The sequence below is a fragment of the Oryzias latipes genome, chromosome 9 (assembly GCF_002234675.1).
Source record: "Oryzias latipes chromosome 9, ASM223467v1".
NCBI classification, from domain to species: domain Eukaryota; kingdom Metazoa; phylum Chordata; class Actinopteri; order Beloniformes; family Adrianichthyidae; genus Oryzias; species Oryzias latipes.
Genome location: NC_019867.2, coordinates 11,964,739 through 11,991,820, shown reverse-complemented (window position 1 = coordinate 11,991,820; position 27,082 = coordinate 11,964,739). Strand labels below are relative to the sequence as shown.

Genomic DNA, 27,082 nt, shown 5'->3' with positions numbered 1-27,082 from the left:
ATCACTGATCCTTACCCATCAAAAAACTTTTTGAAACATTTATGATGCTTTGTAAAAGTTCTATTCAAGAATAGTGGAATATTGGTCAACATAAAGATTTTTTTCTTTTATTCAGAGCAATAGATTGTACCGTAGCGTACTTTATAACGCACATTAGGAGTGTCACTCTGTGACATGATGAAACCAGGAGCCTGTGCTTTTTTTTTTTTTTTTTTAACTTGTCCTGTCCAACAGCTAGGCAAACAGATGAGAGCTGAGGGCCTCTTGTGTTGGACATATTTTATTTTAACAAGAGGGGTTATTCATCTTCAGACAAACCAAAGGTATGTCTAAATAAACCCCTTTTGTAATTGAGGCCAAACTTTATTAATTTCAATCATGTTTGAAAATCTTTGGTGTTGGACCGGACGGAAAAGGAAAGAGGGGAAGAAGAGAGAGGGACGTTAGAGAGAGGGGGGGGTAGGAGGGTGATAATAGGAGGGGAAGGGGGGTAAGACCATGAAGCAGCATAGAGCAGACAGGTTTACTGGTTGTTTATCGTTACGGTACGGTTCAAATGTAGTACAAAAAGGGCGGGGCCTGTTCACACACACTCAAATATTATCAACACACCTGCTAGCCGCAAAAATGTCCACATGTCAACATGCACACAAGACAGATAGTGTTCACGAACGCATACCTATGCCTTTAAACCAACTAGTGTGAAATCTTTCATTCATTCAATCATGCAAACTATTAGTGCAAAGGTGAGCTAACACCTGTGGTCAGGTGAGTGTATATGTTCTTCTAAAATGGATGGTGGAATGTGAAAAGAAGGAGGAGGAGCGCCCAGCCACCCCCACACCCATACCCCCGCCGCAGCAGCAGCGTCAGCCGGAATTCCCCCAACGCCACACGGGAACAGGCAGGGAACAACCGCCCCCCGGGCGACCAAGACCGCCACCCAGGCCAGGGCCAGCAGGACCGCCGCGAGGCCCCCAGAGCCAGAGAGCAGGGAGGCGCAGAGGGAAAGAGAGCGCCGCCCCAGCCCAGCCAGGAAAGCAGCCCCCCGCCGCGCCGGAAGAGCCCAACGCAGGGCCCCACCGGAGAGGGACGCCCACAGCCCCAGACGAGCACCCCACCACCACCCAGGAGTTCCGGGCATCCCCCCGCCCCGACCCCAGGTACGAGCCAGGACCCCCCAAGGGAGACCCGCTCCGCACTCCAGGCAGCCACCCACCCGGCCCACGGTTGGTCCAGGTAGGAGCAAGGCAGGGGCCCGCCGCCCCCGCCCAGGAGGGGGGAACCCCGGGGAAAAAAGGGCGGCCCACAAGGGATGTTATAAATATGGCCCGACCAGGCTCGGCCATGTTGGAAGTTTGGCGGGGCCCAGCGCCCAGGGGCAAGGACCAGGACCCACCCCCCAGGGACACGAACACCCCCGGCTCAGGTGTAATATGAACCCCCCCACCGTGCGGAGAGAGCACCGCCGGGCCCAGGGAGCCGGCACCCAAGGGACACGGCCGCCATCGCCAAGGGGCCCGCACCCCCCACCAGGGAAGGGGTAGGGGACAGATGGACCCAGGTCCCACCTTCCTTGTAAAATGTGTGTGCGTGTATGGGTGTTTGAGAGGGTGTTTGCGTGCATGTTTGTGTGTTTATGTTTGAATGTATATATTGAAGGGGGAGGGGTGTGTGTACTAAGGGGGGTGCAGTTAAAATTGGCGAGTAGGGCACTAAGGGGACATCTCCTGATTACTCACAGTGATGTCCCCTCACCCTCCACACCAAGGGGCCCTAAATGTCTAAGGTGCGGTTAAAATTGGCGGGTAGGGTGCCAGGAGGACATCTGCTGCTTGCTTGCAGTGATGTCCAAGCACCCCCACTACCAAGGACCCTACATGTCTAAGGTGCAAATAAAACCGAAAGAGGGGGGGCCCACTCCATACGGCAACCATAGGAGGGGGGCCACTCCCAAGTAGCCCCCCCCCCAAGGCGCATCGCAGGCTAGACCCCCCACCCCCTCACCCTAATATGAGGTTATATAAGGAAGGGGGTAAGTTGGGGACAGCTGGTAGACTGTCCCCCGGTGGTCAAACAGCCGTCCCCCAGCCCACCCCCAGCAAAGGGGCCAGGGCCACCCAGCCCAGGGGCCCACCCCTGGAGGCGCCGACACCCCAGGCCCGGCACCACCCACCCCACACAGAGAGAGAGGAGCCAGAAAGCGTCGCCCCCCCCGGAGCAAGCCCAGGCCCCCACCCCCAGACGCCGGCCCTAGAAGAGCTCTGGTCAGGCCTCGACGGGACCGAGGAGGCCAACCGGGCGAGGCAACCACTGATTGCCTCAGCGGAGACCCCGACCCGCTAGCCCCCCCGACCCGTACTAATAATGGGCCCCCCCTCCCCCCCAGAACGCCCCCCCACAGGACAGGGCCGACAAGCCCCCCACCCCACCCCACCCCAGACCCCGCAGCCGAAGCGGGTGACACCCAGAGCGACCGGGGGCCCCGAGAGGGTTGTCCCGTCCCGTCCCAGAGCCAGGGAAGGGCCGATCCCAGCCCCAGGTACAGATGGGCAGCCCATCCGGCGCCGCTGGGCCCCCCCCACCCGAGCAGGGCCCCCCGCCAACCCCCCCCAGCACAGGCAAAGGGACCACCCCCCCCAAGCCAAGCCAGACCACCACCCCACCCCCCCACCACGCACCCCCGCACCCAAGCCCAGAGGACCACGCAGCGCCCCAGCCCGCCCCACCCAGGCACCGGACCCGACCCCCCGACCAACGGAGCCCCCCACCGCCCCCGCCAGGCACCGGAAGCCCCGACCCCCTGCCTGTGCTTCTGTCATCAGTTAAGTTCGAGAGGTTCTTCAGTGAGATTTGAGTGTCTGCCACAGCGCCTCAGTCCACCAGCGGCGGGTTTTGAGCATCCTTTCTTCCAGAAGAGGCCGGTTTGATTCATCATCCATTCATATGGATTATACATATTCTCTGCGATTATCTTCCTTTCCTTCAGATACTTTATTTATACCTCAATGGGGAAATTCACACTTCAGGACATTTTCCGGCCGCCTCTGAGTCAGCTGATGCCATTTCGAGACCCAGGGGCACAAACTTCTGTTATAGCGATTCAGGAACTTGTGGAACCAGCTGTTGCTCAGTGTGAATTATTCTTTAGCAGCCGGCAAGGAAGTCGGCGTGCTCTTCATCTCCGCTCGTCTCCTCAGAAATTCGCGCAGCACCTTCGTCGGACGCAAAATCTCATACGAACGTCTTGAGCTGTCTGATCTTTTGTGATGCACCAGAGGAGTCACTGTAGCTCATTAGTTGTGGGCGGGACTGTTGGTGTGGAGTAACCCCAACCCCTTTCCCCTTTCCCCTCCCCGCTCCTGAGAGCTCAGATCAGGGAGCTTGTGGCCCACCCAGCGTATTTTCTACAAATAAGCTCCTATTTCAAACTACATGTTTTTGTCTGCTCCTGATTCACAACGATTTGAATAAAGAAATAGTCAAAAATGCAATTTTGTGCTTTTATTTTTCATGTTCATCATCAGAAAAATGCCACATGAACATGTTAAAAACACCATTTTCATCTATGTAGGATTTTTTTTCTGACCCCCTTTCTTTAAGCTTCAGACCGAATAATTAATGTCTCACTTTTTTCCTGGTTTAGGTGCAAGAAGTTTTTATAAATTCAGAATTTATTATACAAGATGCAATCTGGAAGGGTTGCTTGAGGCTCCGTGCCAGGAGAGATGGCCACATATAACCGAATACCATCTGCATAGCTGTAAAAATGATGGTGGAACATATATCTACATGAATAAAAAACATCTGTCTGTGTGATAGGATTTAAACCAAATAATAACAAGTCCAGTAGAATGGGGTGATCAGTTGTGTCAAAGGAGCACTGAGGTCGTGTAAAAGTAGGACAGTGTCCGCATTGATCCTGAGGTCAGTTACAACCCTCAACAGTGCTGTCTCTGTACTTCAATGTGACTTCAAATAAATTAGGAATAGATCTCCACACATACAAATAAAACCTCTTAAAATAATCACTATCTTAAATTTAGTGTATGTACATGCAAGTTAATTTAAAATATCCATCTAAAAAGATAGGATTGTGGTTTAGGAGACCAGTGAAGGGATTGCAGAGCTTTTAAAAACGATTCATATTCGAGGGTTGATGATTATCAAAAGAGGTGTGTCTTAAACCAAGTGAGGTTAACAGAAGTAGAGCAGAGTCATATTTCTACTTTTATTTCTTAACTTGTATAGAAAGGGAAATTTCATTTGTTTCAATTGTACAATAACTACCAGTACTCTCTTCAGTGAGTAAAAAACAATGAATTTCCTTTGGTTCTTCTGGTTTAGAAATGGAACCCACATGGTCATGTGACTTAAACAGGAAGTTTCAATGGTTGCTCCCCGGTTTTATTGTTTTAACAGGCCCAACTGCACAGAAAGAAATAACTTAAGACTTTGACTTTCATTGTAGAGAGTCGTAGCTTAAATATGGAGCACATGATGGTGGGACAGGTATGCTTGGCACTGGACTTTTTAAGCAGTAGTTTGGAGGTTTCAGTTCAGTGATGGTCACAGTCTGGTTACACAAAGAGGAAGACTAATAGAAGGAAGTGAAATGACATCATTTGAAATAATTTTCTGTCGCAACTCTTGTTAATTGAAAGATTGACAAAGATTTAGAAGAATAAAATGTCCATGAAGCAGCTGCCGTTGAGAGGAAATTTCCACACCAATGTAGAAATGGCATTATTTTAAATGATGGGTTTTTAGAAACTTCATAAAAAGGTCTAATGACAAACTTTCCTTTGGTTCTTCTTCTGGTTTAGAAATGGAACCCAGCTTGCTTCAAAGTGCTGTGGTGTCAGCTGAAACCATCTCTCCAGATGGCTCCAGATCAGACTGAAGGCCCTCCCCAATCTTCTCAAACATTCAGTCCTCTCTGAGTTTCCTCTTTGCACTCTTTGATGCACATCACCGGTATTTTCCAGATAAACTCCACAGTGCGAAAAGCACCCAGTTCTAGATTTGTTTATGTTTTGTCTCCTTCTGACGATATTGTTCATGAGCACAAATAAAGACATATTGAAAGATTTAAGGTAGATCGTATTAATTCAGAAAACATTTGAGCAAAATTTGAACATGATGTGAAGAAAGCAGAAATTTTAGGATGACAGTACAAAAAACTACTCTGAAAAGCATATGTTAGATATGGACTTTTTGGTATTGTCTCATTAAAACGACTAGTGTAAAGTTTCCGGCATTAGAACAGGTTGTTCATAAAGACAATCCTTAATTTAGGTATTTTTTTAAACGTAGAGTTAGTTAGAGTGGTCGATCTCTGATCGGTTCCCACCCAAACCGGGCGCCCAAGGACACTTTGACATGTGTGAAAGCATCCTTAGGGCTTGAAAATGAACCCCCCATTGCCCCTGGTGGTGAAAGGTTGGCCTTAGTGTCTGGGAGCTGAGCCACCATCAGTGTGGGAATGTGTGTGTGCGTGGGTGAATGGGACTGTGACTGTTAAGCGCTTTGGACCTTCTGAGGAGGTAGATACTGTATATAAGTATTTACCATTTACTTTCTTTGTCTTTCTAGGGGTTTGGGGCTAGATGCTGGGATTCCATGGCAGCATTCATAGATATTTCTTATAGGTTGGGGGTGATGTGTTGTTGTGATTCAGATGTTCTTTGCAGGCACAGAATGTGTGTTTGCGGAGGTCCAATAAGTAGTGTTTTTGACATCCAATGATTGTTCACAATAGTCCTTGACCTGGACCGATTTTCACCACTGCAGTTAATTTCGGAATTTCGTGTGTGTGTATTTGTGGATATGTTTTTTGTTTATGATTAGGTGACAGGAAAATGTTGGTCATCTAACTTTTGTTGAACAATTTGAAAAAGTTGTACATGTCATATATTATTTAAAAAAAGTAACATTGGTTTTAAAAGCTTTTCTTTTTTTTTTGCTGTTTTGAAAGACTTTTGTTTGGCTCTCATTGTTGGTTTAGGTTTTTGCACTTTCATCTGTCATTGATGCATATTGCTTGCCTGCTGCTATAAACAAAATATGGAAAAAGGACAAAGCTGGACTTTGCATACCTCCATGCAAATGTGCACTCAAATTCATATTACGCAAATATTGATTGGGCTATAAATGCAAATGTTTTAGAATAATTAATTGTTTTCAAAGGATTCAAATTTGAGGAGTTTGCTAAACTTTGTTTTTTTACCAGTTCTGTATAGAGTTGCTTTTTAGCATTAAATATTTCCTGAGGTTATGTTTTTTTTCAATATAGTTTTGCTTCAAATGTTGGTATTGATCAGTTTGAGCTTCTCTGCTAATGTTTTAATTACTTAATGAAACCTATAATGACACATTCTTTGTTTTTGCCTTTTTTTTCAGACATGGCACACGGTGTGCAGGTGAAGTTGCTGCAGCTGCAAACAACTCTCATTGTATTGTGGGAATTGCCTATAATGCCAAGATAGGAGGTGAGTGCTCAAATGTCATTGCATTAGTTTATTTTGAGTGAAGTGAATAAATCATCGAAGCCTCTTTAACGTTGAATAAATGATTTCTGTGTGAGGGTCATGAGTCTCCAGTTAGTTTCCACAGTGGAGAAAAATGAACCATCGAAGAATTGTTCTTTGGGTTTGAAGCTACTGAAATAACTAATTAAAGGTTGTTGGTCTTGCACCAATCTATTTAAATAAACATAGCGGTTATTACACCCTCCCCAAATGTTCAAACCTGGCAAAGGCGGTCACTATGTTTGTCCGTGTCCCTCAAGATGCAACATGTACTAAATCAACACCAACCTTGGTTGTTTTGTGTAATTTGTGCTTGTTGTCAGGTGTGCGGATGCTGGATGGAGATGTAACGGACATGGTGGAAGCCAGGTCACTGAGCCTTCACCCGCAGCACATTGACATTTACAGCGCCAGCTGGGGACCCGATGATGATGGGAAAACTGTGGATGGACCGGCATCTCTGGCCAGGCAGGCCTTTGAAAACGGCATTCGCTCTGTGGGTCCATGATCGCATTTCCATACAGACATGTAGAAAAAGACATACACCTCATTGCCCTGCCCGAACTTTGACTTTAACATTTATATAGATGTAAAATATAGGTGTATTTCATTCCAGTACAAGTGTATCTTCAGATTTTTATCAGGTTTTACCCCTTGGCAGCGTCCTCCTTACCCAAGGGCACAGCTATACTCTGTTAACTTACATTCATTTACATATTCATAACTTATTTTGCATAAGGACAGATTTGCTGTTGACTGCGTGTCAGGGGAAAGCTTTAAGAAAGGTCTTTTTTTTCACTTTTGACCTGCCTTATCCCTCTCTTTCTTTTTTCCATCAGTTTCGTTGCCCCATTTTCTCTGTTAAAATCTCTTTATCATTCTCGTCTGTCACTATTTGCTCCTGTCTGATCCCCCTCTCCCTGTGAGAGCTTTCCTTTGCTTATCACTAGCTGACAGATTTACACTTTTAATCGCTCTGTACGTGTGTGCCTTAACAAAAGGCTTAAATCACAGTTTCAGTTTGCCAGGCTGTTTTTTATATATTTGCTTAATCCTGTTGGAACTCTGGTGTCTTGAGTTGGTCACTGTGACAGACTAACGGACACCACTGATATGTCGCCGTTTTAGCTTCAATTTTCATTGAGACATAAAATATTTTAATATAGCCTCAGTGGAAATTGTATTTTGTTTAGAATAAAATAGTTTGTTAAATGTACATAAACAGGACCATTTAATGTTTAAAAAAATATACATTCAGATTTTCTTATCTTATTATCTTTTTACACACTTTATGTAAGTTGACTACCGGTACTTAGATTTACTTAGGTTTAAAAATGCACAGACTCAAATAAGCATCCACCAATCAAGCAATCAGACTGGAGTTAAAAAAACAAACAAAAAACAGGGAAATACCTGGAATAAATGTACCTGGTACAATTACCTTACTTTACTGGGGGGATAAAGTTATTTCATGTACAAAAACATACTAAAGTTATACATTTTCTGGTTTTGTCCTCAGTACTACCCATCATGAAGCATCAATAGATTATTGCTTAGTTTAATAATCAATCAATCAAACCCATCTACACTTTGAAATGGCTAATTGAATTGGTTTCCTCTAAAAGCAAAAAGAGACACATTTTCTGTTAGTTTTTAATGTCGGAATATTAGTCTTTTATTAATGAACATTCCATATTTGTTCAGTTTGCATCATCACTTGTGTAAAAAATGTTTTTTTCTTAAACTTAATTGACCTGAACGTTTGTCTGGAAAATAGGGTTTATTTAATACTTTGGCTGAAATACCTTGCTCTACATTAAACAGGAACCTATAGGCAATGGTCCATTGAATCGGATGTGCATGTGAATGCATCAAGGAAAAGAGGCCCAGTCACAGTGGAGCATGTAGGAAAAGCAGCAGTGGAAAACTGTAGTTCTAGTCAATGGCTTTACCAAACACACCCTAAAGGCAACATCTTATGCTGCTGTGCTAAAAATGACGTCGTCTCTGTCACTGCGCTGCAGAGATTAAGAAACAGGAAATCCTCCACTAGAGGTAGTCTGTTATTAGAAATAAAAGTGAATTGGCTTGATTTTCAAAATAAAAGCCTGCATGGAAACTTTACTTTTAATGGTCAATGAATGAAAAGTGAAGATAAAATATGACATTCACTAACCACAGTGGTTCATCCTGACACTTAAATGAAGTGAAGTTTCCTTTCAAACCAGAACAAGGTCAAAAGATTCTTCATACAGAACATTTAATGAATGAAAATACAATTGGTGACAAGGAATGGTTTTAGTTTAATGCCATAAAAGAAACTAACTTTGTTTCTTGGCTGCAGAGACTTGAGTAGAGACCAAGCCACACCTCTCTTAAGGCCCCCAGTGTGTCGCTTTACAATGCCAACTTTAAATCCACTGTATTGAAGCCAGTTTAAACACTGTGATCAATGAACTTGGATGAAAGCACTAGAGATCTGCTGCCAAACTCTTCACGGACTACTGAGGATGTAAACTGTTTGCTGCCCCTTAGATGCAGTTTGTTTTGGTACCTTTGATAACATTTCTTTTGCACTACTGTTTCTATCCAGAACTTAGACCAACAAAAAGCTCTTTAAAAAAATACACTTGTCATTTAGCGGTGCTTGCTGTGTTGTAGATGCTGTAGAGTGAAGAGCTTTTATTGATCCCTCTCCGTGTTTTTCTTGTTAGGGAAGGAAAGGCCGTGGCTCCATCTTTGTGTGGGCCTCAGGAAACGGGGGACGCAGCAGAGACCACTGCTCCTGCGATGGTTACACCAACTCCATCTACACCATCTCCATCTCCAGCACAGCTGAGAGTGGACGCAAGCCCTGGTACCTGGAAGAATGCTCCTCCACATTGACCACAACGTACAGCAGCGGGGAGAACTACGACCGCAAGATTGTGAGAGCCAGATGGATTTCGCTATACTAAATTTAATAAGTGGCTATAAACCGAGAGAGCTTTAACGCACAGCTTATCTTTTGATTGTTGTACGTTGGATTATGTGAGTGCACTTTTGTTTGTGCTACAGCCGTAATTGACTCCCATAGATCCCATCGCTCATTTGACCCAAAGGATTGAACAGTAATGGTTTGTCGCTTTTAAACGATCTCATCTGGCAGACACAGTTGGGTACATGCTAGAAATTGTAACATACAAGAATGTTGCCCCCCTTTTATTGCATTTTCACCTCTTACAAATTCATCCCATGTCCTCTGGTGTGTTTCTGTGTGCAAACTTCTGGTCCAGAAAAAGGCCTTTGATGAGGGTTCAGATTAGATGTTAGCCAAGTTCTTCTTGGCTCACTGTCTGTCGTGCCGTTTGATTTGGTTGGCTGATTTGAAGCAATCGGTACAAATTCAAAGCTTTTTTAATATCTTTGATATTCTCCACTTACTGCTGAACACTGGATTCAGTTTTTGCCTTAGTTTTGGCAAAAGAAGATAGAATGGTTCAGTGGTTTATCTGCTGTAGAACATATAAAACCATAACTCTGTCTCATTCAGATGTTGCTGTCACCTGTTTTTTCCCCCCACTTTGCTGCTGTCCATTTGCTGCATGGTTCTTCCAAATCAAAATTGTGTTTTACCTTCTGACCTTCTGTCTGTAGATCACAACAGACCTGAGACACCGTTGCACAGACAGTCACACGGGGACATCAGCCTCGGCTCCCATGGCCGCTGCCATCATCGCTCTGGCCCTAGAGGCAAAGTAAGATCCATTTAACTTCATCACGTCATCCTGTTTTTCCTTGCCTATCCTAGAACGCCCTCTTGCCCTGTAGCTTCATTGATTCCAAATGGAAACACGTGAGGAACTTTTACAGCAAACAGTCGTTAATGGAAAGAATGAAAGAGAATGTAGGCAAAATTTTGTTAAAGGTAACATTGCATGTTTACAGTGCAGTGTAAGCGTCTACTACAGGAGTTACCCCCTCCCCCTCTTGTTTCTAGCGGTAATAGAAATTAACTGCAAGCTCCAAAATCCCATAGACTTCTATAGAAAAATAAACAGCTATTACTCAGCCATTATATTAGTCAGAATAGCCGTCCTAACTCTTATCAATGGCTCTACGTTTTGTAAGTGGACCCTGAAAACTGACTCAAAAATATGAATGCCAGAGTTTTGAATGCGCATATACGCATGTTTACATGGACTTTTCATTGGAAGTGGTCGCTTATTACGTAGCTTATTGCTTTAAGTGAAGCACTATGCTGAGATGAAATAGGACTTTTACTGGTTGTGGTTTGTTCCTGTTCGCTTTGAACAGCAGGTTCCGGCAGGATTGGGTTATCTATACTCCAATGTGCAAACAGTGTTTTAGTTTTAACTGGGACAGTAGCAGGTTAACCTCTTATGTAATATTACTAATACATGCTTTAGGATTCTGAAGTGAGTGTAAAACACATTTACAGGTTTTGTTTCTGATTATCTGTGCTATCAAATGTAGGGATTTTACTTGTATAAGCAAATAATATTAAAAATAACTAGTGGTCAGGCAAAGCAGCTTTATTTATAAAGGACATTTTATACAAATAGGGAAATTTAAAATAATTTAATTAAATAAATTCCTTATAAACAGCATGGTAGCTTTATCTCGGCTAAATAAAGATAAACCTTAATAAAATCATAAGGGGACCTTCTGAACCATCATTCTGATGGCAAATCTTGATGATGCTTTGGTTTCAATGTGGAAGCGAATTGAAGATTCATTAATTAAAACAAAAATTGTGTCCAACATCTAAATGTCATTCTTTTTAGCTTTTTACATTGCTTTCTGTTTGCAGGACAGAGGTTGAAAGTTTCCTCCCCTACAAACCATTTAAAAGGGATACATTTTTTAGAAATTTGTGAATAGAAATGGTGCATTGCAGGTGCAGCGGCTCTGAATGAGGCTCATCATCACATGTCGAGCAGCTCGGATACTGGAGCTGATGTCACGTCGGTTAACCTGGATAATCCCATCCAAATCCTCCCTATAGAAAATATTCCCAGTTTCCAGGCAGTCCTGTGTGCATAAGCCCGTTTCTTTAACAAGATTATCACACACGCTTTCTCAACGGCCTGCTTTCTATTCATGCGCTGGATCTCACCTCTGCTCTGTCACTCTTTCTGCTCCTCCATCGCTGCCCCCATGCATTCTTTTATTACCCCAAAGGCAAACTTTGTTTTCTTTTCTTTCCCTTTTTTCCTCTGTCTGCTCATCCAGTTTCCTTGTTTCATGGACGTGCAGTCAAAGAGGACAAGATGAAAGAGGGAAAGAGTTTAGACAAACACTGTACAGTACTGATGGTATCTGCTTATCTGGTGAATAAGGGTAGGCAAACTTTCCATGATAAACATGCCACGGTGCTATTACCTTAGGACTCATTCAAAAGTTTGGAATGATAATCATTCAGAAAACTATTCCATGATCTCTTATTTGTTAACTTTCCGCGTTTAAGCCTTTTATATGATCCCATTCAAATGTTTCAATGTTTTTTTTCCTTAAACAACTTCATTAAACTACAGAAACAGATGAGATAAACAATCTTGTAATCATCTTTCTGATGTAAAGCGCTGGGCCTTTATGGATGGAGATTATTATTATTATTTTTTTTATTCCACATCTGTGTTTTCGTCCATACTGACATTAAGAAACGTACATTATCTGCTACCGGCATCTCCCATCTGTGAGCTTCCCCATTAATTAGTATTGGCTTGTTTATAGGAAGGCAGTCATGGCCTAGATAACGATGCCAAATTCACTTTTAATTAATGACCATAAAACATTGATGGTACTATAATAACACAGTGGCAGCTAAACCCATTAATATTGATTTGAGCATTAATTCTTCTGACTTCTCGGAGGACTTATCTGTGCTGCATGTCTTTATTTATTTCTTTGGTGATGCTGTGTTGCTAATTGAAGGATATGATACGTGGAGTGGCTCTCTAAACAAGACAGTAACCTTCTATCAGAGAGAAGCATTAAAAATCATCAGTGGCTTCACTGAGCAGCTCAGTCAGTCTGATTAAGTGGCTGTAAAAGCAAGTAATTATGATGAACTGTGGTTAGATTGGCATCTATGTTATTAGGCACTTTCAGTGTGTGATTAAAAATATTTTCAATTTATAAAAGGGCCTGTAACTACTAGTCTTTACAAAATTATAGAGTTAACAATGGCAGGGCTTATTCACAGATGCTCGGCAAGAAATGTGTTTATTTTTCTTAAATATCTTTACTTCCCCGAACAAATATATTTGACTAAAGAGAAAGTGTTCATGCTGGTGCGACAGAATATCAGGCCACCGTAAAAATTATATAAATGAATAAATTTACAAGAAAAAAGTCATAAATTTATGAGAAAAAAGGCAAAATTTTTACAAGAATACAGTCGTTATGAAAAAAGAAGTCCAAAATGTACATGAATAAAGTCGCAAAATTATGAGAAAGGAGTCATACTTTATGAGACTAAAGTCGTTAATTTATGAGGAAAAAGTAAAAAAAAAATTCAGAGAATAAGCGTAGAGCTATACGTCAAAGAAGTGCATTTTTTACGATAATAAATTTAGAGTTTGATGAATTATAAATTGACAATTTACAAGATTAACGATAAATATGAGGCAAAACTTTGTTTTATTTAGAAGAAAAAAAAAAGAGTCAATATGCTTTCAATGAGACAGAGCTCATTGAAAGCATATAATGACATTATATGTATAAGGACAATGAAAAGAGTTGGCAGACACTGGGGCCCCTCAGAAGAAGAGTCTTGAGTAATTAAAATATTTTCATATTTTTACCTTTGGAAGCTGATGAAAAATGTGTTATGTCACTCAAATTGGGGAATGTTTCCAGGTTAAAGTGGGAGGAGAATTCCTGCTCTCATACAATAGGCTCAACCCATCATAACCCTGTTTCTTCCATTGGTTTTGTTCCTCAAATTTTACATTTTAAACTTAAAACCACAACATTTTGTTAAAGAGTTTTGGACTGTTTCAAATTCTGGAGGTCTCAGATGGTGGAGGGGAACGGAGCATCTGGCTAACATACGAGATGGAAGGGAATCCCTGGAAACTTAGTGACCCACTTCTTCCTGGTTTTTCCTTTTAATGCACTGTTTGGACATCAAAGGAGCTGAGACACATGGCTGCCATCTCCAAATGGTTTTCGTGTGAGATCTGAGTGACTAGAGATGACAAACAGGCGACTGTGCTCTCTATCCATGTCCTCTGTAATTTACTCTCCCAGTATTCATCCACTTAAAGTAAATCACTTTGTTTTTTTGTGTAATTTATCCTGCATCCTTTGTTTCTCTTTAAGCTAAGATTTGAAACCCCCCTTTTTTTTAAGCGCTGTTCCTCTTTCATCAACCTCCATTCCCTGTCTAACCTCCTCTTTGGTTTCTAAATAGATGTTCAGCTTCTGCTCTGACAACAGGGTTGAATTATTCAGCAGCCTTTATCTGCATTTAAGCCGATTAGACACCTTTATGTCAGTCACTCTTGATTTACTATAGCGATGTGTGCTTGTACATTCATTTTAGATTTTCAATGCTAATGAATAATGATGGAGTTTGGGTGTTTCTTCTTCTAGTTCTGATCTAACGTGGAGAGACGTTCAGCACATCATCGTGAAGACCTCTAGAGCCGGTCATCTCAGTGCTCCCGACTGGAAGACCAATGCTGCTGGCTACAATGGCAAGCATAAACACACACATACATTATCATAAAATATGTGCATATTTCTTTAGCATATTTCTTTACAAAATATTTTTTGACATGACAAAATGTGTCTAAACCCTTTCTTAAACAATAGTTTATTCTCCAAATAAAGCATATTCTGAAGTACCATTCCTAAATTGCAAATGCGCATAACTGTAAAGTCAGTTGTATTATAAAAGAATCTAAAGCCCAAAATCAAAAGTGAAAGCAATCCTGGTATATGTATAGTCTGTATGCCAAAAACTCAAAATTAAAGACATTTAAAAGAAAAATTTGGGAAGTTTGGTAGAAAAATCCTTTCTAAGCATACCAATAACAAAGAAAATCAGAAGGCTTTAGTAGAAGGTTTGGTATGAAAATAGTATTTATTAGAAAATCCAGCCAAACAGGCTGGATTGAAAAGATGTACTTTAATAATCCCCAAGATAGAAACTCCATATTCATCATAACTGATATACATCAAGAAATAATAACAAAGCTGTTCCACGCGTTAATGAAGTATTACATTTTTTTTCACAAAAATGAAACATACGTTGAAATTAAGCACATTTACCATAGCAGAAATATAATGACATTTCTTTGTCTAACTTCTAAAACAAATATCTTTATTATGATGAGTTTTTTTTACCTGTGTTAAATTTCTTCTAAATTCCTGTCATAAATGGCTTTAAAAAAGCCAGTATCAAATTCATTCATTCATTCATTCATTCATTCATTCATTCATTCATTCATTCATTCATTCATTCATTCATTCATTCATTCATTCATTCATCTTCTTCCAGCCCTTTGATCCCTTTCGGGGTCACAGGGCGGCCAGAGTCTGTCCCGGCCACTTGTTGGCGAAGGCAGGGGACAGGGGACTCACATTCACACCTATGGACAATTTAGAGTAACCAAATAACCTATGAAGCATGTTTTTGGTCGGTGGGAGGAAGGCAGAGTCCCTGGAGAAAACCCACGCAATGCACGAGGAGAACATGCAAACTTCACACAGAAAGTCCCCCTTTGATGTTCTTTTTCAGGTCCCTTGTATCAGATATTTCACAGAAATAAATTCAATGTAAATCTAGTGATGGTGATGCAATGTTTGGGTTATGCGATTGATTATAAATCTTTGTGAATAGTTATTGGTGGACAAATCTGATTGGAAATATGTGCGATCTGACAGGGCAGGTGGCTCAAGCAAAACCACATTGAAGACTTTTATCAATGGAGAAAAATCTGCACTGCAGTGGTTGGCGCCTTTTCCTCACAGCAAATAGGCCCCCGGTTCATGTCCCTGAAACAGAACACCAATGTGTGGAGCTTGCATGTTTTCTCCGGGGACACCGGCTTCCTCCCACTGACCCAAAACATGCTTAATAGGTTCATTGGTTGCTTTAAATTGTCCCGAGGTGTGAATGTGAGAGTGCATGGGTGTGTGATTTCTGGCCCTGAGACAGACTGGCGTCCTGTCCAGGATGTCCCCCTGCCTTCGCCCACAAGTGGCCGGGATAGTCCAGCACTGTGACCCTGAGAGGGACAAAATGGGTTCAGAAGATGAAAGAATGAAAAAAAAAATCTCAATTGTATTGTGTGAAAGGGAGATAAGCCAACAAATTCTGTCAAATTATTTGCACTAATGAGTGCTCCCAAAATAATGAACAGAATAAAATAGAATTTTTTAACTTTTATTTCATTTATTTTTAAATTCAACAAATCTGTTGTGACAGTTTGAACTTGAGCAGAAATCCCTTCTTTCCATTGGCTAAGTGAACATCAGAAGATGGATTTTGAATTTTTTTTATGTAAAGCTGTTTATTGGCCAACCGAGAATTGTAATAAATTAAACTGGTTACATTTTGTTGTCTTAAGTCTGAAGACAGATTTTAGACGAGCTTTTTCTAGAAATCATTGCTTCTTGCTTCATAATCACCCCACTATCAGCTGCCATCTATCTGGAACCATTTGATGGGTGCTCTTCTGTAACATTGACTGCGTTATTAATGTGTACTTATGCATGTGTGTCTGTGTGTGTGTGTCCTGGAGGAAAACCAAGATGGTGTGAAACAAGGGTCAGCCAGGCTGCAGGCTTAGTGTGTCTGGAGATTTTCCAAGTGAGAGAACAGGGGAATGGAGAAAAATGAAAGGAATTCATATTTGATTAGCCAACACAATTACTCTTAGGTTGGGTGGTTTCCAAACTTTTTCCCAAATTTAATTTTGGAGCTTATGCTAAATAATTAAATGTTGGTCTGAAGAAATTTGACCCAAAGTTTGAAAATGGATTTTAATTCCATTTTTTTTTTTAGATTGAAGAAATGCTTTTGCTGTGTTTATTGTTGCATCGTAGACTGATATCCTTTTTAACTACTTGGAAAAATAGTCAATTGTGACTTCACTGTCTCTGCAGTCAGTCATCTGTACGGCTTTGGCCTGATGGATGCGGAGGCCATGGTCAAGGAGGCGGAGCGATGGAAGCACGTCCCAGCACAACACATCTGTGTTGAGAGTGCAGATCGACAAATCAGGTAGCATTTTTGCGTCAGCCCAAACAAATGTGCTATCAGACTTTCAGACACGTGAGTCATTAATCACAGTTTTAAAACGTGCCATCAATGTTGAGGAATCATTACAAAACCAAAATCAGTCATCTGCTTACACTAAGGCGGACGAGACTTTTAAAAGGGGTCTGCAGAGCAGGTGCTTCTATACAATTCAACATTTTGAAATTAAAGATGTTTTAGGATGCAGACATTTCAAAAGTACCAACTAATTAAAAGTATCTTCACTATCTTTTAATTAGTTTAAAGTTTTGGTCAATGTTTTTGTGTTTTTAAATCATTAACTGAAATTGTGTGTAACCCAGTCAGTTTTTTTTAATTGTGTATTAATTATGCATAAAAAACAACTGAGCAATGCACAAACAAAAACACAGTTTGAATTCTTTAACTGGCTTTTTATTGATTTTTTTTTTTAAGTTAACAACGCTCATAAAACCCTTTATAAAATCAATATTTTAAACAGGAAAGAATGAACAGGAACAGGAACAGCTCATGTTAGATGTTTTAGAGACAAATGCAGAGAAGCAGACTGAGATGATTTGGACACATTAAGAGGAGGGACAGTGATTATGTTGGTAAGGGTAGTGAGGTTGGAGCTATCAGGAAAGCGGCCTAGAGCAGGACTATAAAGAAGGGTCTTAGTTGTGGTGATGCAGAATATGAGGGTGGTTGGTGTGAGTGAGGTGAATGCAGAAAAACCCATTGAGAGACCCGTAACGCAAGCAGCTGAAGGCCAAGAAAAATAGGTTTGATATGTGTGTGTGTGTGTGTGTTTTAATCAGAGGTCAACAAACCTTCTTAGACTCTGAAGTAACTTAAAAAAAACAAAGTAACGCACTGCAGTCTGTTGCTACATTTAGAACTGTTATCTGAAGCAGTTGCATAAGATGGCAGCAATTCATCAGCGTTGTGCATAAGTGCTGCAGAGTTCTGTTAGAACCAGCTCATGTTATGTCATGTTTTTAAATAAAAAAAATGTCCTCTGAAAGTTTCTTAAGGGGTCTGATTTTCTTTTTTTTACAACTATAACAGCCACTTTTGTCGGCCCCCTATTGATTAAAAAGTGCAGCAAAAAGAAAGTTAGTGGTACATGTCATGTTTGTACTGAAGATTTGTTTGTATTTTTTTCTCCCCTTGTCTTTGTGAGTTCTCATTTTTCTCTCTTTTAGTGTCTTTCTTTTCTTTTCATATTTTCTGTCCCCCGTGTTTTTCCTGGCACGTGGTTTAGAGTGCGGTTGTGCAAGCTGTACCTTGATAGGGGCCAAGCATTAGTTCTGGCAGGGTGGTTTTCACATAAGACCTTCACTATGTGCACACACGAACAAACTCTTACATGAGAGAGCCAGGTCTTCACAGCTTGTTATGGTTGATGCCCCTAGAAGCCTGAGCCCTGTTCTGAGTTGGAATTGCTGGATGAACTTGGGGTCCTAATCTGGTCTCCTTTCAGCGGAGAGCTCACTGACCTCAGACTGAAGCATTGTCAGCGTCGCTCTGCTGGTTCTGCTCCAGTAAACTGCGGGTCTTAAGAAGGACATGTACAGTCTGGTTTGTTGTCATCTTAGGGTCATATGCTGCATAATGTGTTTCCTAATAACTTCTTTGCCTTTCAGCTGCTCCCTTAAATGGTGCAATATAAAAATAAATATTTTAATATGCGTACGCTACTCCTAAATTTGCGAGCTTAAACTAAACTTGTGGTGGAGCCGGTTAGGTTGATGTTTTAGAAAAACTGTGCATTTTATGGTACAAGCATCACATTTGGGATGGATCTACTTTAGGATCCCCTCTTTCAGAAAACCACGTTAGCCATGAAAAAAATCCAAAATGGTGTCCATTTGTAAAGATGGCAGCCATACACTCTCCAGTTACAAAAATATTCAATGTCCATTTGCCCTGGTCTTAATTATATGGGTTGTTCATGCATAAAATGCAGCCTACAGAATACTACTATATGTATATGTATTTTATTTATTTAATAAAATACATGGGTAACGGGCTTTTCTGACAGAGGGGGTTCTCAGGTATATCTATGCCCAATTTGATGCTTGTACCACAAAATACATAATTATTTTAATAACAGACAAAAAAAATGCCCTTCCACAAAGCAGTGGCAGTGGTAAAAACCTGTCCCTTCCCACGCAGTGTTCATATCTGTTCCAATTTGTAGAGAAATGCTTGGATTTACAGGATTTATATCTAAAAGTGTTTATAAAACCATTTCACCACCACATCAGACCTAAACAGTTTTAAATGTCAACTAAAGACTTGCCTTTTTTAGAATGACTTTCAATACTCAGTAGTTGGTGGTATTTTCTTTTCTTTTCATTGTTTTATTTCTTTTTTTTTAATCCACCTACCCTTTGCACTTTGGTACCATGATTGTAAAGTGCAATATAAATAAAGATTCATTCATTCATAAACCAACATTAGAAGCAGTTTTCTCTAGAACAAATGTCTCCTTTGTCCTCAAGTTTCTAAACTTTGTGCTGTAACCCTCACCTCATTCAGTTTGTGAAGAACTCGCCTTACTTGGTTTGATTGATGCTTCTGACTTTCTTTAGCGATGCTGACATGCAGTGGTTTCCTACTTTTGAGAAAAAAAGCATTATAAGTACATAAAGCTTATGCAAGTTGCTTTATAGACTTTGCCCTCGCTCTGCTCACCCCGTACATGTATAGAGTCCATTTTGAACTTTGAAATAAAATGGCAAATGTTTTTTTTTTCTGCATTTAAGAGTTGTTTATTCCAACAAACATGCTGGTTTAATTTTTAGCTTAATTTGTCAAGTTTGCCTATTAAACTTGGTTTTCTTCAGCCAACTTGAATAATTTCCTAAATATTGTTTAAGCACTCTATTTTATTTTTACAAAACTGCCAAGTATATCAATTTGAAACGTAATAAGCTAAGGTTGCTAATTTCAGCAAAATAAAACTGTCAAATGAACCCTAATGACCAAGGCTGACTTTGTACAGGGTAAATTTATTATGTCAATGAAAACAGAAACCTAGTGTGATTTATTTCATATAAATATTTTTAGTTGCATAAAAAAACATTTTAATGATGAAATAAGTCACTGAGTTTTGAGCAATCAATCATCACAACACATGTTAAAAAGTTGCGTTATTTTTTGTTTTTAACTTGACTTGATTTAAAGCAGCTAATCATGACCTCAGGATATTTTATACCACCACCACTATACATGCATGTTATAAGAACAAATGACTAGAGAGGGGGTAACTTGATACATTTACTCAGTTGCATGTGTTTTAAGTGTTGTAAGAATTGTCTTGAGAAATCCCCACTTGAGTCCTGTTTTTGGCCTCCTCGTCCAGCCCAAATCATAACGCGACACTTGATATCGATTCTCTGACAACCTGGCATTACATTAAACATTTTTTTTAAATAAACAAAACAACTTCATAGCTTAGACATTCCCATCAGTAAAAGTTATGTGTAGTAGCTGTGCAGCAGCACCATGGTAAGTCTTTGGCTGTCAGTTGTATCTAAGTCTTACCACAGATGTTGTTCAGGAGACTATTAGATGTTTGTGTTGGCCGTCCGGCCGTCTTTCAGCTGCGATACGATCAGACCGAACAAATAATTTACTTTGTCGTTCCTATCCTGCTCTTGTTTTTAGTTTCTTTGGCAAAAATGTGAACTGTTAAGGATTGCTGTGTTTCCTTTTTGGTGAAGAGCAGCACATCTGATCGTTTTAGGAGGTTTAAGGGTTGATATTAAGTCAAGTGGAGTCACTGTAGAGTAGAACAAAGCAGCCAAAGCTGATAAAAAATTATCCAGCCTAATCCGTTGTGATTGTAATTTTGTCAAATTACATGACTAGGAAAATCAATTTTCTATCAATCTGTCCTCTCATTTTTCATATGAATGAATTTTTCCTTATTTTCTGCTGGCACTCATTCTCTAGCTTCTGGTATTTCACTGTTTGTTTGTTTTTTGCCCAACTTTTGGTCAGTTACTTAAGTTTAAGAAGCTCTAATCTCACAGATTTGTTCACACTTCATTGTTTGTCATCTCGTCCGGCAGAACTATCCGCCCGGAGCACGTGGTTCGGTCAGTGTACAAGGCAACCGGATGTGCCGACAACCCCAACCAGCATGTGATTTACCTGGAGCATGTGGTTGTACGTATTACAATCACACACCCTCGTCGCGGTGACCTGTCAATCAACCTGACTTCACCCTCGGGGACCAAGTCTCAGCTGCTTGCAAACAGGTAAAGGAATGTTTGTTTGCCTCTAAACAAACAAAAGCAAAACACACACAAGGGTTTTTATTGTTTGTGTTGCCATTTAGAAAGCATTATGAATTTATCATTTAGTCATTTGCCATTGTTTTTCGTCAAAGAGACTTGACGGTAGGTACATGACAAGCCAAAATAAAAGTTTGTCTAAAATTGTTGCTTCCGATAGTCCTCACCTTAAATTGGTGATAATTGTGGGTTTGTTGGCCTTTGAAGGCTGTGGCTGTTTTTGCCCTCAGCTCCTACTGTGTTGAGAAGTTGTCCAAAGCAAACTTAAACTTGCCTACGGGGTAATTAAAAAAGCTAATCAGCCAACTTGCAAAGCAACAGGGTTGCAAAACACATCACATACAAATGACAGGTGCTACAGGCTATAACAATAGAGGAGAGCAATGTGTTGCTTGGCATTAATTGGGCTGTCAGTAGCAGAGATGATGTATAACATGCTTTGACTCCTCCATCTGTCACATGTGCATCATTGTGTGACTGCATTCCATCAGATTCCAGATTGTTATGGACTGCATTCCTAATTACATTTTTGCAGTTTTCCCTGAAACCATCTTTATTATTGTTTTTATTTGTTTTTTATTTTATAGAAGCTGGAACTCACATTGAATTTCCCACCTTTCAACCAATAAGAGAAACAAAACTGAAACTTTACATTTTTATTAATAACGTTTCATTAAAAGCTGTGATAATCCAGTATTTTTTTGCAGTAGTTGATTTCTTATTGGATATGGGATTTGTTTGTGTTGGTGTGTTGGTATATATCATATAAACTGGCTTGTATTATTGATGAACAGGTTGTTTGATCATTCCATGGAGGGCTTTAAGAACTGGGAGTTTATGACCACACACTGCTGGGGAGAGAAGGCAGCAGGCGACTGGGTCCTAGAGATCTACGACTCACCCTCTCAACTCCGGAGTCAGAAAGTGCCTGGTAATGACGTCACAAATATAACAGAAAAAGGTTACAAATAGGCTGCATACAGATTACTTTTACAAACCGTTTTTTTTTTCCTCAGGCAAACTGAAAGAGTGGTCGTTGGTGCTATATGGCACCTCTGTGAACCCATACTCGTCCCCACACATCGAAAAGCCTCGCTTTGTGCTTCCGTCCCCTGATGAAGAAATCACAGAGGAATACAACGGTAGGTGATGCATCCTCTGCAGCTGTGCAGCCACTTTTTTTGTTTTCCTGAACTTCCAAACTAATAAAATAAAAAAAGAAGCGATAGAAGCAGTTGAGATAGGCAAGCGAACAAAACTTCTGACATTTCTCTCTGTTTTTCCTCAGGGCCCTGTGACTCTGAGTGCAGTGATAACGGCTGTGAGGGCCCTGGACCCTACCAATGCATTAACTGTCTCCATTATTTCCTCAAGTTCAAAAACAACACCAGGTCAGACTGCTTTACTACCTCAATAGTTAATACAGATTGTTGTCTTTTCTTTATTTCAAATTTGAATTGATCCTTCTTCTAATAAATACAAAACAGTGCCCTTCTGTTAGGCTTTTACCTGCTACCATTTTAGTAAACTCCTCTACAATTCTAAACTGGGCTAAATTAAAGGAAATCAATTAAATATAACCTTCCTGTTTTGAAAACAATTGTGCTGAAATGTGACTTCAGTCTTTTGCAAATTGTGATCATGAGCTCTCATACAAAAATTGTCTGCATTTTTCTTTACGACTGGGATCCTTTAAGTTTTCTCATGTTAACCCGTCAAACTTAATGGGTAGAATAACTGGAAAATATGCAAATAAATAAGAGCTTCTTTGCAGTATTTTTTTTTTATTTATTTTAATTTTTAATCTAATTTCTGCCTCCTTGGATGTTTCCCCCTTGTGAGCAGTTTGTCTCTGTTTGGAAATGTAAAATCTCATTAAAAGAGCCTGATGTCTTCTGTTTGAGTTTGTACGCCTAAATACTCTGGGGCTGCCACCACTTACTTTTATTTTTTTATATTAGGAGTATGGCTTTTTATTTTTTGCACAGAAGTTCTATTTTTGCAAAATAAACAATGTCTTTGTGTAACATGCATCAGTTTAGAAACACTTTAGCACCTGATATTGTTTATCTGAGGTCTTATGTTCATCCCTTTAAACCCTATAGACACTTTAGAGTTTAAGGCAAAGCAACTTTATTTGTATTGCACCTAATTTACACAAAGGCACTGCAATGGGCTTTTATTCAGGTGGGTGAGAGCTTTGGCAACATACAGGACAGCTTAATAAAAAGAAAATAAAGATAAAAAGAAAACAAAAGTTCAATTGAAATGAATGAAAATGGTACATAAAATGAAACCGTATTTTAAAGAGAACCGGAAAGGATCACACGGCTTTCAATTCTGATCTGAAAGTCTTAAAATGTAAAGGTGGTGCAGCCTTTTTTACACCACTGTGTATACATTTGTGTGTGCCCTTAGGATCTAATTAGGATCAGAGTCTATGGTAATTGCCTTTGTGTCAGCTTGTCTCCATGCTAATAAAAGGCAGACTGATGCAGGTGCATGAGAATGTGCAACTTATTATTAGCCCAATTTAGAGGTGTGCTGCCCTTTTGCTGCAACCACGGGGAGCAATTGATGAATGGGAGGTGTGTGTGTGGGTGGGGGGTGGGGGGTACTGGGGTCGGGTGTAATGTTCTGTTAATTACAACCTAACATGTGATGGTCTGCACCTACCAGAAGGAGTTTTACATGTGCCTGTCTTAGATTAGGGATTTCTGGGGTTCAAAAAACCCCACCAGATTTAAGATTTTGACCAAGATTATAACTCTTAGTTTTTAGTTTCTCATTTTAAGTGCGTAACTTTTTAAAATAATTGATATATTTTACATTTTATAATGTGTTTTGGTTTACCTCAGTGTGCTTGTAAATAGAGTACAGGTAAAGACCCCACTTTTTTTATGATTTTTATTTTACCTTCTTATAGAAGTTTTTTGCTCAAATCTGAAATCCAAATTCCTCCCAAAATGTCTGATTTCCTGCTCTGTTTCTAACAACAGAATTACTTTGTTGAACCTAGTAACACAAGCCTATCAACATAGCACACGTCTGAGCTTTCACTGAGTGGAAATCCACATAGCAGTTGTGAGTTCATTCGGCTTTTGATCAGCTATTCAGAGGAAAATGGCAGATGGACCTTTTCAATAATAAAACAGAAATGCATCGGAATTCCCAAACTTTCCTTGATGTGGCTTTTATCATTTGTTATCCACAATGGGTCCCTACAGGTTGTTAAAAATGTGTCGTCAGTCGGATAACGAAAATCGACCATTTTTTTAAATGCATAAAAAAATTAGAACAACCATCACCCTTTTTCTTTTTCTTGATTAATTGCAATACGCATCCATACTAATAGATGTGTTCAGTCCAGAACCGATGTGTTGTTGAATAATTGCTGTAATTCATATCTTGGTTGTTTTAGTCTTTGTGAGACAAATGGCCTGCATATTTTCTCTCCAATTGTTGTTTTTTTTTAACAAAATAAACTATATTAGTAGTTATTATTATATCATCCCACCCCTGATCTAGATGTTAAATTCTTTGTGTTTCCTCTGCAGGTGTTGCACATAAAGTCTTAACAACTATATGACAATAATGTAGTAATGTAAAGGATCACTTTAGAACAACAAAAACACACAGATGGCAGTGTGGTGGGATTGCAATCCTTTATAATTAACACCATTTCCATTCAGAGCAGGAAGTATCACCTTACTTGTGTATATTTGTGACGCCTCTACTGTGGAACTTTAATAATTCACATTCGCATGTTTGGGCTGACAGAGTGATCAAAGAGACAGATTTTGTTGGTTTGGTTGAAAGTTTCTGTCATCTCTTTCCAAATGATTGGATTACATCTAAATAGGAGAGAAAGCAGGTGTTGAAATTCCAGAACAAAAAGGGGTGGCTGAGTAGCTTTCACACATGGATGTGTGCCAGTGTCAGTATATGTGTGCTTGTGTGTTTTGTGATATATTTTTTTTTAGATTTAATAACGCTAGAAAGGAAAGTCTTTGTAATCGAGTATTAGAGGGTTTACTTATCTACCACCAGAGGCACTTTTTTTACACTTTGATCTTGTTTTTATGACACTTCTAGCTAATTCCCCTGGGTCTTTTCTGTCATTCTCACTCCAGGATGTGCGTCTCTGAATGTCCCAGTGGCTTTTTCCGTGACGACAGGAAGCGTTGCAAGAAGTGCTCCTCCTTGTGCGAGACCTGCGTTGGGAGTCGGAGTGATCAGTGCACCTCATGCAGGCCTGGTTTCCACCTCAACGAGGGCACCAACACATGCGTTGCCAGCTGCGCAGACACCTTCTACCTTGATAACGGTGAGGTTGTCTGCCCAAGTTAACTTAGGAAAAAATGTAAATTTGGTTTAAAGCACTCAAGATGTTGAAAGTCTTGTATTTGATTCATCTGCCTTTACCCAGTTTGGTTTTTAAAACAATTTCAACTTTAACATTTTTTTTTCTCTGTTACAACTTTTATTTTACTGACTTCAGACTCAGTTGAACTGCATAAAGAAAGCCATCCATAAATGGAAAAAAAGGGGGAATTTGTGCAAACATCTGTCAGCCACCTGCTCTACAGAAATTAATAAGCAAAACTGCCTTCACTCCCCCTCTTAGAATGATGTCTTTGTATCCTTGATGTAACGTCTAGCCATTTGTTTATTTTTGTGCACTTGCTGACTTGAACAGGACTGAAAAGTCTTGAGTTAGCACGCAGCTTTTTTTGTGAATCAACCCTGAAATGAAACAGATCTACAGGAATGTTTCTGGATTATGTGAAAGATAATTTATCTTTTTAAGTTTTCCCCAGATTTATAATAAACACAGTCATACAGGCAAACACTGAATGTTTGTACTTAGGACCGATTAAGGATTTAAATGTATGCCAGTCTGGTTAAAAGCAGATTAGGACTGAGCTGCAGCAGCTATGCATATCTTTTAATTATGTGTATAAAATTCCCAGCCAAGTTAGTGTCAGGCCTGGAAAAGACTGGCAGCATAGAAGAACATATGGTCCATTTTGTGTTATAATATTTCTACAGGTCAAGATGAACTGGATTGTTTTCTGTCTCCTTTTTTTTTTGTCTATCACTCAGCCATCACATTACTTAATAAATCTTTTTTTGTTTGTTTTAGTAACAATTTTATAAAACTAGAGAATTGCGGATGATTTCTGCCAAATATTACCGGTACTTACACTTTAAACCATTGTAATCTGTTTTGAGTTCAGTTTTGATGGAAATGTTTTTTTAAATTCATGTTTAGGTGTAAAAAAGGATGTTGATCAAAATGAGGATTTTTGTTGTGTTCGTTTAAAACCAGAAGGGGCAAAGATGTTTACAAAATGTTGGATAAAAATGAGGTATAACACAAAATAAATGTTTTACTCTGTTGCCTTGACTTAAGAAAAAACATTTATTCAAATTTTGAGAACAAAATAATTTCCTCTTTTTAGAGAAATAATTTTGTGATCCTCAAGGTTTAAAAATACATTTTTAATTTCAATTCTTCTATCAAAATTTGACAGTAGACCAGTCATCAACTTTTTCACGAAAAAAAAACAACAGAGTTTTTTTTAGTAAAGATCATCCTATTTTGGTCTTTTTGTTCATCTTTTCATCAACGGATCTCTTGGTTCCTGCAGCTTTAGGAGGTTTCCCTCCTATGTACTCCTTATAACACTCTGCCTTAGCTTTGCTCTGCCTTTTCCCACCGCTTTTCTGTAAAGGCTAAAGTGCTCATCGGCTCCCCATGAACGAGCAGCTTTCTGTGTTTGTTTCTTCCAGCTTCCAACATTTGTAGACGATGCCAGGAGAACTGTAAGAAGTGTACAGCTGCCAATATCTGCACAGAGTGTAAACCTGGAACGAGGTAAACAAGCTTAACACTGAGTCGTTCTTCATGCATTTATTAATCATCAGTGCGGCAGAAGGAAATAGGACATAGTCTTTCTTAATTTTTTGTCACAGATGCTGGAATATTATCAGAAGGAAGTCAT

The 27,082-nt window shown here is 40.0% G+C and overlaps 1 protein-coding gene across 4 annotated transcripts in view; it reads left to right on the top strand.

Annotated features, from left to right (window-relative positions):
* pcsk5 (proprotein convertase subtilisin/kexin type 5) overlaps positions 1–27,082 on the top strand; it is a 75,936-nt gene that overhangs the window by 22,202 nt on the left and 26,652 nt on the right. For all 4 annotated transcript variants that reach the window (XM_023958410.1, XM_011479095.3, XM_020705868.2 and 1 more), the window contains 12 exons: positions 6,403–6,491; positions 6,854–7,026; positions 9,245–9,457; positions 10,167–10,267; positions 14,133–14,236; positions 16,653–16,770; positions 20,850–21,038; positions 21,869–22,005; positions 22,091–22,216; positions 22,363–22,465; positions 25,208–25,401; positions 26,871–26,955. In XM_023958410.1, the coding sequence (XP_023814178.1) occupies positions 6,403–6,491; positions 6,854–7,026; positions 9,245–9,457; positions 10,167–10,267; positions 14,133–14,236; positions 16,653–16,770; positions 20,850–21,038; positions 21,869–22,005; positions 22,091–22,216; positions 22,363–22,465; positions 25,208–25,401; positions 26,871–26,955 (1,632 nt within the window). The remainder of the gene's footprint in view (positions 1–6,402; positions 6,492–6,853; positions 7,027–9,244; positions 9,458–10,166; positions 10,268–14,132; positions 14,237–16,652; positions 16,771–20,849; positions 21,039–21,868; positions 22,006–22,090; positions 22,217–22,362; positions 22,466–25,207; positions 25,402–26,870; positions 26,956–27,082) is intronic.